Raw genomic sequence first — 16,534 nt, 5'->3', positions numbered from 1 at the left:
TGTATGGATTGGAGGGCTTTAAAGTGGCTAATGATGCAGCTCTGGTCTGGCTTCTGGTTTGTGGTCGTGCCTCATCATCGGTGTGGCTTTGGGTTTGCTTTTTGCGTGGATGTGTGGTGGTGACATCCTGTGTGGTTTTTGTGAGTGTGGGTCTGGTATCATTTTTTGTATTAGGGAGTCGTTTGTCAATAAGGGCGGGTTTCCAAATGGCTGGTAGGCGGGAGGTATCATCTCGCTTGTTCATGCTGTGTGGGCGTTTTTCTATCTCGATGGCTTCTCTGATTATTCTGTTATTAAAATGTTCACTTTTGGCAATGGTTCTGGTATTTTTAAAGTCAATTTCATGTCCTGTGGCTTTAAGGTGTTGGACCAGGGAAGATGTTGGTTCCTCTTTTTTGACTGAGTTCTTATGTTCTTCAATGCGTGCACTTATTCTTCTGTTGGTTTGTCCGATGTATGTGGTGGGACAAGTGGTGCATGGGATTTCGTATACTCCTTGATTTTCTAATTCAATTTTATCTTTGGGGTTTCTAAGGATGGTGGATATTTTTCTGTTTGTGCAGAATGCTGTTTTGATGTTGTGTTTATGGAGGATCTTACTGATTCTGTCTGTGGTGCCTTTTATGTATGGGAGGAGGGCTTTGCCGTTTTCTTGTCCTTCGTCTTGGATTTTAGTGGGGGTTTCTTTTTGGATTAGGTTTGTAATCTTATTTCTTTGGAATCCATTGGATGTTAGTACATTGGTGAGAGTGTGTAGTTCGGTTTTTAGGTGTTGTTCGTCAGCTAAGCGTTTTGTTCTGGAGATGAGTGTCTTGGCTACAGAGTTGATCTGTGCTGGGTGGTGGTGTGAGAGAGCGTGCAGATAGCGGTTTGTGTGTGTTTTCTTCTGGTAGATGGTGTGTCTACCATCTACCAGAACACTTTGAAACCCAAGCTCTAGAAAAATCGGATCACAAACCCAAACTCTGGCTCAGATACGTAGACGACACCTTCATAATCTGGCCACATGGGAAAGAAAAACTGGACAACTTCCTCACACACCTCAACAGCCTACACCCCAAAATACAGTTCACCATGGAAACAGAAGCTAACAACCAACTTCCCTTCCTGGATGTCTTAGTCTACAAGAAATCCAATGGCTCCCTAGGACACCTAAAAACCGAACTACACACTCTCACCAATGTACTAACATCCAATGGATTCCAAAGAAATAAGATTACAAACCTAATCCAAAAAGAAACCCCCACTAAAATCCAAGACAAAGAACAAGAAAACGGCAAAGCCCTCCTCCCATACATAAAAGGCACCACAGACAGAATCAGTAAGATCCTCCATAAACACAACATCAAAACAGCATTCTGCACAAACAGAAAAATATCCACCATCCTTAGAAACCCCAAAGATAAAATTGAATTAGAAAATCAAGGAGTATACGAAATCCCATGCACCACTTGTCCCACCACATACATCGGACAAACCAACAGAAGAATAAGTGCACTCATTGAAGAACATAAGAACTCAGTCAAAAAAGAGGAACCAACATCTTCCCTGGTCCAACACCTTAAAGCCACAGGACATGAAATTGACTTTAAAAATACCAGAACCATTGCCAAAGTGAACATTTTAATAACAGAATAATCAGAGAAGCCATCGAGATAGAAAAACGCCCACACAGCATGAACAAGCGAGATGATAACCCGCCTGAACCAGCCATTTGGAAACCCGCCCTTATTGACAAACGACTCCCTAATACAAAAAATGATACCAGACCCACACTCACAAAAACCACACAGGATGTCACCACCACACATCCACGCAAAAAGCAAACCCAAAGCCACACCGATGATGAGGCACGACCACAAACCAGAAGCCAGACCAGAGCTGCATCATTAGCCACTTTAAAGCCCTCCAATCCATACATGAAGCAAACTGACACCCTCCATGAAAATGAGGCACGACCACAAACGCGAAGCCAAAAAATAGCAAGGCAGCCCAAAATCTTAAACCCCTCTGCAACTCAGACTAACCTGAGCACAACCAAACATAACACTCCCCCAGCCAATCAGAGCACAGCCAACCCCCCAGCCAATCAGAGCACAGCCAACCCCCCAGCCAATCAGAGCACAGCCACGCCCCTAACCAATCAGAACACACCTCCACCCAATCAGAACACAGCCAAGCTCCCACCCAATCAGTTCATACCCCCACTGGCAGTTAAAAGGAAGAAACAGCTAAGACCACACATTGCTGCTCGAAGCACGAAGCTGAAAACACCAGCCTGAAGATGACGAATGGGACTTCGTCGAAACGTCGCCAAGACACTTCCAATTTTATGCGGGAGAAAACCCGAACAACCAAAGACCTACATACAAACACCCGTGAAAACCTCAGAAAACATATATATATATATATATATATATATATATATATATATGAATTAGAGTTAAGGTATCAGATGACTAGAATTACTGAATAGAATGTCTAAAGGTTAAATATATTCTTAACTATGATTAAAAAGAATAAGAAATTTGAGAAAATAAATACTATTAATCTAGGAGGGATATATATTCTAAGTATTATATTATTTCCTATGTTCTGTTATTACTACTTTCTTCTCTTCTTTTTTATTTTTATTTTGTTTCTTTTTCATTCTTTTTTATTTTTTTATTTTTTTCCACTCTTTTTTTTATTCTTATATCCATTATTTAAGAAACGTAAAAATGAGATGGCTTATATGGAAAAAATAGAATCAAGTCTGTCAATGTAAATCTAACTAAATTGTTAAGAAAATCTTTACCAGTAAAAATATTTAGAATTTGGTGGGAGAAATAAATTAAAATAAGGAATGCAAGTGTTATATCAAACAATGCATAAGACAATACATAATTTGAGGTAAAATATATACTAAATTGTCATTTATTAAAATAATAAGAATTGTATTAACGCAATGTTTGCAAAAAAGGATATTTTAGGGTAAGAGAAAAGTAAATAAAATTAATATATGGAATACAGACTATAGAAATTAATTGTTAAGGACTGTTTTTACAAATGTAACCCAGACATCACACTGTTTACCAACTATTGAATGACTTATGCTTGTGCAAAAAACTAATAAAAATATAATAATAAAAAAGAGACTCTAGAAAGTATAGTGTTGTTATAAGCAAAATTCTTCAACAAGGAAACCAGTGTTAACTATGGAGGAAGGCTGGATAGTGAAAATGTACATAATAAGAGTGCAGGAAATCAGTTCTTTATATTTAGATCTCCCCTCAAATTAGGATGCATCATCCATACAGGTAGAATTGTGATCTATCTCTTTTCAGGCATACCCTAGGGCAGTGTTTCTCAACTCTAGCAACTGGAAGATAGGTGGGCTTCAACTCCGAGAATTTTTGGGAGTTGAAGTCCACGCTTCTTCAAGCCGCCAAGGTTGAGAAACACTGCCCTAGGGTCTTCATGTGCTTCTGACCTCAACATCAGACAAAACTGTTCTCAGTTTTCAGCAAATATACTCAAAAAGAGTTCCAGATGGTCCCTACAATTGCATAGAATACTGTAGTTAAACGCTAAACTTGCAAATGGAAAAAGTAGACTTCTCTTCATGGGAAAACACCCTCCCTCAGTTAATAAACAAAGAATCCTTGGCCATTCCCCTTTTTTTCCCAGTTAAATCCTCTCAGCTTTAGAATAGAATAGAATAGAATAGAATAGAATAGAATAGAATAGAATAGAATAGAATAGAATAGAATAGAATAGAATAGAAAAGAATAGAAAAGAAAATAGGAAAGAATAGATTAGAATAGGGAATGGAATAGAATAGAACAGAACAGAGCTGGAAATGACCTTGGAGGTCAAGCAGGAGGAACTATACCATCTCAGACAGGTCACTGTCTAGCCTCTTCTTAAAAATCTCCAGTGATAGATTGCCCATGATTTTTGGAGGCAAGCTGTTCCACTGGTTAATTATCCTGTCAGGAAGTTTCTCCTTAATTCCAGCTTGCTTCTCTCTTTGATAAGTTTCCAACCATTGTTTCTTGTCCTGCCCTTTGGTGTTTTGGAGAATAACGCGACCCCCTCTTCTTTGTGGCAGCCTCTCAACTACTGGAACACTGCTATCATGTCTCCCCTATTTCTTCTTTACTTTAGATTAGCCAAACCCAAGTCCTACAGCCATTCTTCGTATGTTTTAGTCTCCAGGCCTTTGATCATCTTAGTTCTCTGATTTTTTTCCAAACTCTCCACATCTTTTTTGTGATATGGTGACCAAAATTGGCTGCAGTATTCCAGGTGTGGTCTTACTAGGCTAGGGTTTTATAAAGCGGTATTAATACTTCGCGTGATCTTGATTCTATGCCTATGTTTGTATTAGCTTTTTTGGCGGCTGCTGCCCATTGCTGGCTCATGCTCAAGTGATCATCCACTAGGACAGTGGTTCTCAACCTGTGGGTCGGGACCCCATTTGGGGTCGAACGACCATTTCACGGAGGTCACCAAACAACGTAGTCCGCCATTTTTCCCCCCTTTTCCTTAGCTGTGATACTCCCTTTTATTCTATTGGCTTTTGAAAGCCAATAGAATACATTCTCTTGAATAGAGTCTAATTCTATTGGCTTTCAAAAGCCAATAGGAATTGTCCAGGCTGTCTCTGCCCTGCTGAGCCCGCCAAAAGTCCCATTCTGCAAACAGTGCTGCACTAGTTGAGTAGTCCTCGACTTACAACCGGTTGAGTAGTCCTCGACTTAAAACCGGTTGGGGGTCATGGTATTAAAAAGGTTGAGAACCACTGCACTAGGACTCCAAGGTCCCTCTCACAGTTACTGTTTTTAAGCCAGGTCTCACCCAATCTGTACTTGTACCTTTGATTTTTCTGCCTAAATGTAAAACTTTGCTTTTCTCCACAGGACAATGCATGCTGACTATAATGGAAAACATGTGACTGAGACACTGCAAAGCTCAGACATTCAACCATTGGCTGCAATTTTTTTTTCATCACTGTTGTAACTTTGAATAGTGGCTGCCCATGACAATCATTAAGTGAGGTCTATCTATATTGGAGAATAATGTCACCAAATGGTCTGCTAGGAAAGGCATGGTTTTGGTCCAGCATGTCTATTATGCACATCAATGATGTCAAAATGGTGGGTACAACTGGGTGAACAAGGCTCCAACCTTCTTTAATGTGCATCACATTTCAACAGCTTAGTCATCCTCCCATTTCAATGACAGTGACTCTCCTGCCACCATGGAGACCATTTTGTAAAAGCAACCGTAACATATTCTCAAATATTTAAGTGTGTTCACTGAAAAATCAAGATAATTATGTACATTACCCCCTAAGTAAAACAATGGAGTAACATGTAACTGACTTACTGAAGATCATAGATATTCTAATGCTTGACAAAGGGGTAGAATATTAGTATTCTGGAATGTATATGTAGCCCTAACTAGAGAGCAGGTATCAGTGTATCAGAGTGTCTGGCAGTTATTGGGTTAAATGCTAGGTATGTGGATGGGTCAGTGGGAGGAGTTCCAAAGGTCATTGAGAGACTTCCTGGACACAAGCCACATGGGAATCTCTTTGTCTGTAAGAAGCATGGGCCATGGAAGGTCACACAATGAACCTGAGTCGTTAAAGATGGTGTGAAGAGCAATATCTTCTTATCTAAAGGGATGATCTAAAAGGTGGACAAAGATGTATTTTCCGGAGTGTCAACCATAGCGTGAATACAAGTAATCTTTCTCATTAAAATATATTTTTGTTTATTATAAGATCTCTTCTTTTGAGTTAACTATCTGACTGGATTTAAAAGAAGGCACTTTAGATTTGAGTCAGAATAGTAAGAAGATACTCATAATTCGTGCCATCTTTTGAAAGCAAATAGTAAATTGTTAAAGATTAATTTTCCTTTCAAAGCTGCAACAGTTTAAAGAAAGAGAATCAAATTTGTTAGTCTTTTTCTCTACATTAACCCTCAAGGAAGTAAAGTAAAGATTCTCTTGATGCCTTTAAAAGCCTGCAAAGCAAAGCCAGCGTGTCTGTGTAAAAGACAGCTTTCAAGGAGCGATTCAGAGGCACTGTCTTGCTAATTCGCTAGTAACTCCGCTCGCTAGCCAACGCTTCAAAGTAAAAAGTGCCTTGTACCTGATTTAAAATTACCTTTGGATCTGTTCACAAGCTAATGTTTATAGTGAAGAGAAAAGAAAAAATCTACACCTTTGTTCCTTGCATGAAAAGTTTGAATTTTAATACCAAAAGGAGCTTGGGCTTTATCCCCCTCCTCTCTTTGCCAGTGAAGTAGGCAGCCTGAAACAAAGAACTGACAACAAATTTGTTTCTTCTCCACGAGTTTGCTAGCCAAGGAAGGCTGATTGCCCTTCAATAAACTCATTTGTTGCTATAGTGACACAGTCCCTAGGAATGCTTGGAATTCCAGCCAATGTTATGGGATAAGGAGGAATCTAGTTACAGAGGCAGAACCAACCCCACATAGTATCACAGAAGCACCCTGGTGGTCATGCCAAAAATTTTTTTTAGCTGAGTTACAACAGCCACAATTAATTCAGCACACAACAGATGGAAACAAAGTACTTCATTGCACTATGCAAATCTGTTAGTTAAAGCGCAAGCTACTTAAAGTTATCCCAAGCTACTAACACCCCCTAGAGGGCACAGAGTGAACTTACCAGAAGCATTCACTCACTCACTCAAGCTGAACACCAAACTGTTCCAGCTTGAGGGAACTTAGGCAGAAGAAATCAAAGCCAAGTCTCTTTGGCTATTATCACAAGCTCAACAGTGCCAGGTGGAAGTTTGTACCTCTACATTCTCTCAGTGGCCACTAGCAGTAACGTGGTAATAGGAAGAATTTGGCTAGCCTTTCTTCAGATGCCCCCTAGTGGTTAAAGGAGGCACTACATGCAAGCCTTTAACTGCGCCCAGAGAAGGCCCTCTAGTGGACAAAGAATGAACCTCGAAGCCACGTGTCTGGAACAGCCTCATCCTCTCGCCACACATCCAGCGTGTGGCATATTCCAGCGTGTCCCAACAATCACATGTCACAGGCGCCTCCCGCCTTTCGAAGGCATCCTCCTGTCTTAGCTGAGCATCCAGAATTTCACAGGAAGAGCAAATAATCATAGATGCTAAAGCTGCTGAAGCCGTCTTCCACGTAGTACAGGAGGAGCGGCAGAAAAAGAAGAAATTGGCAGCTATAGAACTTGAGGAAGCTGAAATAGAGGCCAAGCTAGAAGCTGAATCAATCAAAATGAAGAACGATCGAGAAGCTGAAGCTGCCAGAGTGAAGGCCGATCGAGAAGCTGAAGCTGCCAGGTTGAAGGCCGATCAAGAAAATGAAGCAGCTCAAATGGAAGCCAAACGAAAGGCTATAGCAGCTAAAATGAAGGCCAAAAGAAAAGACGCCCAAGAAGAACTTGAACTTACTCAAAGCCAAAGAGTTATGGCAGACAAAATGGCTAGAGCGGAAGGCCTTCAGAAAATACTCCAGCACACCACTTTCTTGCCAGACAGGCAACAACTGGAAAACAAAGAGCGTCGTAGCCGTGTACAGAGCTACGTGGACAACCAAAGCGCATTCCAGAATGCACAGGTGAGAGCGCCACAGCCAGTCACAAGTCCCCCAAGACTGAGTAGACGAACAGAGGAATCTCAACGACCTGATTTGCCGGTCAACCACAGAGTTGATGTCACGACACCTAGGTCACGAGATCCTCCCGCCGTTGCTGCCCCATCAAACCCTCCGCTCCACACCCTCAATGACAACCTGATGAGATTACCAGCAACGACAACGACTGCACAGCGGGGAGTGCCACAAGATCTTTCCACCATTATTACCCCAGCAACGGCAATGACTGCACAGCGGGGAGTGCCACAAGATCTTTCCACCATTATTATCCCACAGAACCCGCCAAACCATACCACTAATGGCAATCGGACGGATCCACCTGTAGCGCCAACGGCCCTACAGCAGAACTAGCCGTCACTCAGGGACGAAGTTGAAAGAGTTAAAGCCACACTAGAGTCACTAGAGTCCCTGCTGCACCAACAGGAGGCAGAGTCCCAAGGAACTGCCACCAATCCTGATTACAGAGGACAGCCTCGAGCATCAGCTCTGCTAGCCTACCAGGGAGCTAGCTACACTCTACCAGAAACACAGACCCTCCAACACGTAAGCAAGCAGGAGCCTGTGCTCCCTCATCTCAATGCCACAGCAAAGGAGTTCAGACCAAGCCAACAAGGTCCCTTGCACGTGACATGGCAAAATACCCTCAGCCAACAATACGCCGAAGGAAGTTACCAGCCAGCCATGGTGCATGCCCCCACTCACGGAAGGGATCCACCATCTCCACCAAGCTATAGCCCGCACACGGGATCGATGTATTGGAAGAAGGTTGGACTTGGCAGCCAGAGGGGTACGGAAATTCTCCGACAAGGCTGGAAGAGATTACTTGTTGTGGAAACATATCTTCAAGCACGCCATCAACGAAGAAAAGGCTGAGCCAGACGAAGAACTTGTTCAGCTGACAGCATGGTTAGGCCCAGAATCTATAAACACTGTGAACGACATCTTTGCATCCCATTTGGGCGACCCCAACATCGGCCTTGCAGAGGCTTGGGCCGCACTTGACGAGGACTACGGTGATCCCTCAGTGACGGAGTCCTCGCTTCTGGACCGCGTTTTTGATTTCCCCGATATAAGAATCAACGACCACCAACAGCTGAAGACTTTCTCGTCACTCATTATTCAACTACGGTCAGCACAACAGGACCCTACCTTGCCAGTATTAGCTTGCCTCGACCTGCTTATAATACAAACTTCTATCATCCAAAAACTACCACAGTTGATATGTGAACAATGGATCGAGTTTTCTCAAACTTACGGGGAAGACAATCAAAACAAAATTCCCCCCTTTGCAGTTCTCGCTAAATTTATCAGCAAGAAGGTTAAACTCTACAATGACCCCCGGTACCTTCCTGTCAGAGAAACACACTATCCGACGACCGGGCAAAACAGTCACAGCCCTGATGTAACCAAGGGATCTGGCCAAGCTACGGACAGAACCCCCCTTTAGTATATAAAGCAGACATCACGCCTCCCCCAAAGAAGGCTCCAGACGAACGAATATCGAGAAGCGTTTCTTCGAATCCGCATCCAACTACAAAAGGCCTGACTTGCCCAATGCACAAGTCTTCTCACTCTCTAAATGATTGCAGAGAATTTAGGAAAAAATCCCTAGATGACCGAAAGACCCTACTCAAAGAGAATAGGATATGTTTCAAATGCTGTGACTCTATGGATCACACGGCCAAGGACTGCACAGCTAAGGTGAAATGCCACCTGTGCAACAGTGACAGGCACCCAGCAGCCTTACACCTAGAACCTAAGACGCTGTCTAAGGAGTCACGACAAGCAACTAGCTCTACACCAGACTAATCACCGACCGAGTCCTGTTGCTAAAGAAGACCAAATTAGAAAATTGAACCTCTTCAGTTCCAGCTGTTGTTCCTGATTTTTCAGCTCCAGCTGTTCCTGAGTTTCCAGATGTTCCTGATCCTGATTCTTCAGCTCCAGCTGTTCCTGTGTTTCCAGATCCAGCTGTTTATGTTTTCCAGGTTCTTCAGTTCCTGAGTATCCTGCGAATCCAGTTCCCTTTGTTCCTGAGAAACTTTCAGTTCCAGGTTTTCTATTCCAGATTTGGTTCCAGTTTCCTTCGCAGGAAGAAGACCTTGTCTCACTGGGAGACAAGACTGCATACCAGAACTATTGGCCCATGGGACTTGCGCACTGGGCCCACCCACTTGACGAACTAGTTTGCCCAGCTGAGGTCCAGATCGTAAAGCCACGTGAGACAGGTCGTGACTCAAAGACACTTGTACCAGGCTGATCACCAATTTGGTCCCATTGCTGATGAAGACTGAACCAGAAGATTAAACCTCAAATTATGTATTGTCTTATGCATTGTTTGATATAACACTTGCCTTTTTCATAATTGTGCATGTTTTATATTTACCTTATAGTTATGCATGTTTGATACCAAGTTTTACCTATTTAGTCACAAGTTAGTTAACTGTGAGTATTGCATGCCTTGATGCTATGTTTTTACTATTTTAGTAGTGGAAATATAAATTTCCAAGCGGGGAGTATTCTGGAACGTATATGTAGCCCTAACTAGAGAGCAGGTATCAGTGTGTCAGAGTGTCTGGCAGTTATTGGGTTAAATGCTAGGTATGTGGATGGGTCAGTGGGAGGAGTTCCAAAGGTCATTGGGAGACTTCCTGGACACAAGCCATATGGGAATCTCTTTGTCTGTAAAAAGCATGGGCCATGGAAGGTCACACAATGAGCCTGAGTCGTTAAAGATGGTGTGAAGAGCAATATCTTCTTATCTAAAGGGATGATCTAAAAGGTGGACAAAGATGTATTTTCCGGAGCGTCAACCATAGCGTGAATGCAAGTAATCTTTCTCATTAAAATATATTTTTGTTTATTATACGATCTCTTCTTTTGAGTTAACTATCTGACTGGATTTAAAAGAAGACACTTTAGATTTGAGTCAGAATAATTAGAATTCAACTCCCACAATTCCCCATCCTGGTCATTCTGGTTAGGAATTCTGGGAGCTCATTCAATATCCATTGGAGAAAGCTGAACTATTGGATGTAAGTCTATCAGCTACTCACACCTGCTTTTAATAGGCTGCAACCCAGACACACCTGACTTTTCCAATGAAGTTTTCTCCACCTCGTGACAGATCAATCGGATCTAAGGAAATAAGGTAATTTGAAGTCTTGCTTTTTTTCCTCTTCCTCCCAGACATGAGAAACCGCTGAAAGAGAACACCCAGCTGTTGGTGAGAATCATTCCTGGTTGCCTTTTTAATTTCCATCACTGCTGTTTCAATATTATTGAATGTCAAAGATATCAAAAATGAAAATTGTCATAACAGCAAGTTCACCTCTATAAAACTAACTTTTGCTCAGGTTGGATTTGTACCCCATAGTAAAACAGTTGTTCAGTCTCACTATAATAATAATAATAATAATAATAATAATAATAATAATAATAACAACAACAACAACAACAACAACAACAACGTTGGAAGGGATCTTGGAGGTCATCTAGTCCAACCCCCTACTCAGGCAGGTAACCCTTTACCATTTTGGACAAATGGCTGTCCAGTTTCTTCTTAAAAACTTCCAGTTTTTATTGTGTGAACTTTTATTGTGTGAACACTGCTGCTGGGGTTTGTCCATAGCAGCCTTTCCCAAGCAGGGTGTCCTCCAAACATATGGACTCTAATGTGGCCATCGGTGACAATTCTGAGAGCTGAAGTCCACCCAAAGTACAGTACATTTCAGCAGGAACAAAAAGTCCCTTCTGTTTTTGGCAGGATTCAGACAACCTACCTGCTTCCTGAAAGTAAGTTCAAAGGAAACTGCATTGTGAATTAAACTGAATCAAAATATTTTAATATCAGCCTCGACAAGGTGATAGAAGGCAATAGAGGTGAAGACTCTCTCAAATGAGTGACTTCAAGGACACATCCATCCATGCTGTTGTTTTTTTAATTAATAAAATAGAAGTATTTTGACACCTTCCCGTTTTTCAACTTCCAATTGGTTCTTGTACTGAACAAGTCCCATCATATTAGCTTTTTCAAAATCAGTTAAGGATGGCCAGATACTGCCAACTTCTTTGACTGACAACCATTACAACAGTTAACAAACTCAGCATTGTTAGTATCACAGCATTCTTGCAGGTGTTATGAGCTTCCAGCTAATGCATTGTCACTTCAAATATGTGAGATTGATCAGTCTTTAAGAACTGTAGGCACTTTCAAAGACTAAACATGTGTGATGGATGCCTTGAAAGATTTATTTTTTTGGTATTTCAATATTTCTAGACTTGACACTTGTTTGCAAGCTGAATCCTTTACAGAGCATCTAACACATATTTTTAAAATAGCATAATTTATTAAACATATATGGGTAATCCTCACTTAACTGGGACCGGAATGTTTGTCGCTAAACAATAAAGTAATAAAGCAGCACATTATATGAATAACGCCACTTAACAATGGCAATTTTGGCAATCCCTGGTTACCATCGTTAAGCAAATCCCTGTAAATTGTTAATCAAGGACCTCATGTGATCTCAACCTGACTTTCTGTCAGCTTCCCTGTTAACTCTGCTTGTCAAAAACTGGAAGGTCACAAATAACAATTATGTGACTGTGGGATGCTGTAATGGTCAGAAATCTGAGCTGGTTTGTGAAGTGCCCAGATCATGATTGTGTGATTATGGGGATGCTGCACTAGCTGGAATTTTGAAGGCTGGTCAAAAGTACCACCTCTTCAGCACCTTTGTAAGTTTAAAATGAATGAGTATTTGTTAACAGAGGACTATTTTTGCCATAGGATGTAATGGGTGCTTCTTGTAAAAGGGATCACAATACTGGACTTCTTTTCAATTGGTTTGTTTCAGGACTTCATCTCCAAACAGTAGTTAGCAGAAACTTTGCTCTTTCTGGGATAACTTTGCTCTTTTTGGGATGCAAATTCAAATAAGTTTTTCAGAATCACATATTTTTAACTGTGTGTGTGTTTCTTTTTAAGCACAGTATCATTCTTTGCTTTCTGATACCTTTTTCCCGTTTTCCATCTCAAGGTGTAAGTAGTAGAAGGGGAAGATGCCCTTGTCCATCCCTTTCCGGTCTCGTGTGATGCGACACTGAATTGTGTGGCTCTGAGGGGCAGGTTGCAAAACAAATGCTTCAATGTCATCCGCTTTGAGAGACAAGGGAGTGCTTGTTTCCTCGTTTGGGGACTGCCAGGGAGAAGAAGAGGTAAGCTATAATAAAATCTGAGAGTGGGTTTACACTACAGCCCTCTTGCTTTTCCACTCATAAAATGCCAGTTATTGCAAATCTATGGGAACCCACCCTGTTCTCCAAGGATTAGATAAAAGTTGGTAAAAGTTGCCCTCATTTTCTGATTTCTACCGAAAGGGCTAAAATACAGTGTGAAAATACATGCAACGGCAGAGAAACAGTAAGAGGGAGATGCAGTGGGTGGTGGCAAGAATAAAGGAAGAATCAGAAGAAAATTCCTTTCTACTAAGTAATGATAAATGTGCATTAGATGAAATGATAAAGATTTCCCAAGGAGCGTTTAAAATACATCCAAGTTTTATTTTAGCCCCTTACCGCAGATAAGTCAATTTCTTCTTGAATGTACATGACACTCCTGAGAATGTCTTGATCGTCATCTTTGAAGTCTTCATCATCATCATCATCTTCTTCTTCCTCTTCCTCACTCTGACTCCTCCTTCCGTTAGTGAGAGACCCTGGAAAAATCAAGGAGAACTGCAAAAATTGGACAAAGGAAATGAGTCATCCTTTCTTTTTTCCCCTTTCTTTTCTTTAATTCCATCCCAAAGACTACAAACTGTAAAAGTCAAGCCAGCAATCCTGATGTTTGCTTTCCTGTCTGAAAATGTGTGAATCTGGGTTCCCAGATTTTGATAATTTGTTTACATTTCTTTAAATGCTTTTCATTACCAGCACAATTGCTAAATGGCTTAAAGCCCAGGGTTTAAAACCATAAAATCATGACAAATTGAGAGATTAAAACCAGGGCAAGAAGGACAATTGCAAAAAAATTGGCACAGGGCTTATTTTCTGAAATTGCATGGAACAGGACTGAAGTTCCAAAGTCACATGATGCAAGAAACTTCCAAAGTAAATTAGAGCGTGTTTGATCACCTCTTTCCATCCACAACTCCCCACCCATGCAGAAAGACCGCTAACCTCTGTGCCTCAGCATCCAGTCATGGGGCTTTTTCATAGGTGAAGGGGGTACAGTCAGCTCCTGGGAGTATTCCCCGTCACTTTCAGAGTTGCTTTGGAGCACAGTGATGTTATACATGTCTCCAATGGCTCTTTTGGACTCTGTAGACTTTGAGTCTTCTTTGGGAAGATCATTCTTCAAAACTAAATTAAATAAGATGTGAAATATCTTATTTTTATTAATATCTTAATACCACTTTACAATGCCTTGGTAAGGCCACACTTGAAATACTGCATCCAATTTTGGTCACCACGATGTAAAAAAGATATTGAGACTCTAGAAAGAGTACAGAGAAGAACAACAAAGATGATCAGGGGACTGAAGGATAAAACATATAAGGAACGGTTGCTGGAATTGGATATGTCTAGTTTAACAAAGAGAAGGATTAGGGATGATAGCAGTGTTCCGATATCTCATGGCTTGCCAAAAAGAAGAGGGGGCCAAGCTATTCTCCAAAGCGCCTGAAGGCAGGACAAGAAGCAACAGATGGAAACTAATCAAAGAGAAAAGCAACCTAGAACTAAGGAGTAATTTCCTGACAGTTAGAACAATTAACCTGTGGAACAACCTGCTTCCCGAAGTGGTGAATGCTTCAACAGAGGAAGTTTTGAAGAGACTGGACAGCCATTTGTCCAAAATAGTATAGGGTTTCCTGCCTGAGCAGGGGGCTGGACTAGATGACCTCCAAGGTCCCTTCCAACTTTATTATTATTATCGATCATCGCACAGTCAGCCAGATGTTCAGACTGGATTTGGCATTTTGTCTATCTATCGAGTCCTTACCCAGGACCTGGGATAGGCAGATGTGGATGTTTGATGGTATTACAGGTATCGTCGCAGGATGGAAGCAGTTCCTAATAAGGCCGCCCTTTGCAATTGACTAATAGCAAATTTGTCAATGCCAATGGTGTTCAAGTGGTGCTCCAGTTGTTTTGGGATTGCACCCAAGGAGCCTATTACTATTGGTACTACTCTTGCTTGCTTTTGCCACAGTCTTTCTATTTCTATTTGTAGGTCTTTGTATTTTGTTATCTTCTCCAGTTCTTTCTCTTCTATTCTGCTATCTCCAGGCACTGCCACATCCACTATCCCGACTTTTTTGTCTTTCTTATCGACAATTGTTAAGTCTGGGGTGTTATGTTGCAGGTGCTTGTCTGTTTGAATTCTGAAGTCCCATAGCATTTTAATTTTATCATTTTCTATGACTTTCTCTATTTTATGATTCCACCAGTTTTTGCTTACAGGCAAATGATATTTTTTGCAGATCTTCCAATGCACCATTGGTGCTACTTTGTCATGCCGCTGCTTGTAATCAGTTTGTGCAATCTTCTTGCAACAGCTTACCAAGTGGTCCACTGTTTCTTCAGCTTCTTTGCATAGGCGGCACTTACTGTCTATTGCTGTCTTCTCAATTTTGACTTTGTATGCATTTGTCCTTAAGGCTTGGTCTTGTGCAGCCAGAATTAGTCCATCGGTCTCTTTCTTCAATTTTCCTGCTCTTAGCCATTGCCAGGTTTTATTATTATCTGCTTTCCCAGCTATTTTTTTCATGTATTGGCCATGTAGTGCTTTGTCTTCCCATGCCTCTATTCTATTCTTCATTTGGTCTTTCCTGTAGGCCAGTTTGGTCTCTCCAGTAGTTAGTAAGCCTTCCTGATATACTAATTTCAGTGCATCTTCATCATTGTTCTTCAGATATTCTTCCAAAGCCACTTTTTCTTCTTCAACAATCTGATGTACTTGTAGCATTCCACGCCCACCTATTTGCCTTGGTAGATAAAGTCTATCAATGTCACTGCGTGGATGAAGGGCATGATTCATTGTCATTATTTTTCTTGTCTGCCTATCCATTGCTTTTAGTTCTGCTTGAGTCCAGTCAACTATTCCAGCTGTGTACCTAATGACTGGGATTGCCCAGGTGTTGATTGCCTTTATGGTATTTCCTCCATTGAGTTTGGATTTTAAGATCTTCTTCACTCTCTTGATGTATTCACCTCTAATCTTTTTCTTGACTTCAGTGTGCTTGATGTTGTCAGCTTGAAGGATACCCAAGTATTTGTAGTACTCTTTCTCATCCAGATTCTTAATGTTATTTTCGTGGGGCATCTTGATTCCTTCAGTTTTCATTATTTGTCCTTGTTTGATAGTAAGTATGGCACATTTGTCCAAGCCAAACTCCATTACAATATCTTGGCTATATATATGGACATTGTTGAGCAGCGATTCTATTTCAGATGATGTTTTTCCATACAGCTTCAGATCATCCATGTAAAGGAGGTGGGATAGTCTGGCAGATGTTTTTGATGTTTGATAGCCATGTCCTGAGTTATTCAGTATTATTATTATTATTATTATTATTATTATTATTGATCATCGCACAGTCAGCCAGATGTTCAGACTGGATTTGGCATTTTGTCTATCTGTCGAGTCCTTACCCAGGACCCGGGATAGGCAAATGTGGATGTTTGATGGTATTACACATATCGTCGCAGGATGGAAGCAGTTCCTAGTAAGGCCGCCTTTTGCAATTGACTAATAGCAAATTTGTCAATGCCAATGGTGTTCAAGTGGTGCTCCAGTTGTTTTGGGATTGCACCCAAGGAGCCTATGACTATTGGTACTACCCTTGCTTGCTTTTGCCACAGTCTTTCTATCTCTATTTGTA

The 16,534-nt window shown here is 41.2% G+C and overlaps 1 protein-coding gene across 6 annotated transcripts in view; it reads right to left on the bottom strand.

The window, feature by feature from the left end:
- The window catches only part of TULP2 (TUB like protein 2), a 52,953-nt gene that overhangs the window by 12,097 nt on the left and 24,322 nt on the right, over positions 1–16,534 (bottom strand). For all 6 annotated transcript variants that reach the window (XM_039335226.1, XM_039335223.1, XM_039335224.1 and 3 more), the window contains 4 exons: positions 13,830–14,012; positions 13,227–13,366; positions 12,665–12,847; positions 10,736–10,848 (listed from right to left, as the gene is read on the bottom strand). In XM_039335226.1, coding sequence (XP_039191160.1) covers positions 10,736–10,848; positions 12,665–12,847; positions 13,227–13,366; positions 13,830–14,012 — 619 coding nt within the window. The remainder of the gene's footprint in view (positions 1–10,735; positions 10,849–12,664; positions 12,848–13,226; positions 13,367–13,829; positions 14,013–16,534) is intronic.

Source organism: Crotalus tigris, unplaced genomic scaffold, assembly GCF_016545835.1.
Source record: "Crotalus tigris isolate CLP2741 ecotype Arizona unplaced genomic scaffold, ASM1654583v1 scf7180000017639.5415321, whole genome shotgun sequence".
NCBI classification, from domain to species: domain Eukaryota; kingdom Metazoa; phylum Chordata; class Lepidosauria; order Squamata; family Viperidae; genus Crotalus; species Crotalus tigris.
The sequence above is the reverse complement of the archived record's forward strand: the minus strand, read 5'-3'. Positions and strand labels throughout refer to the sequence as shown.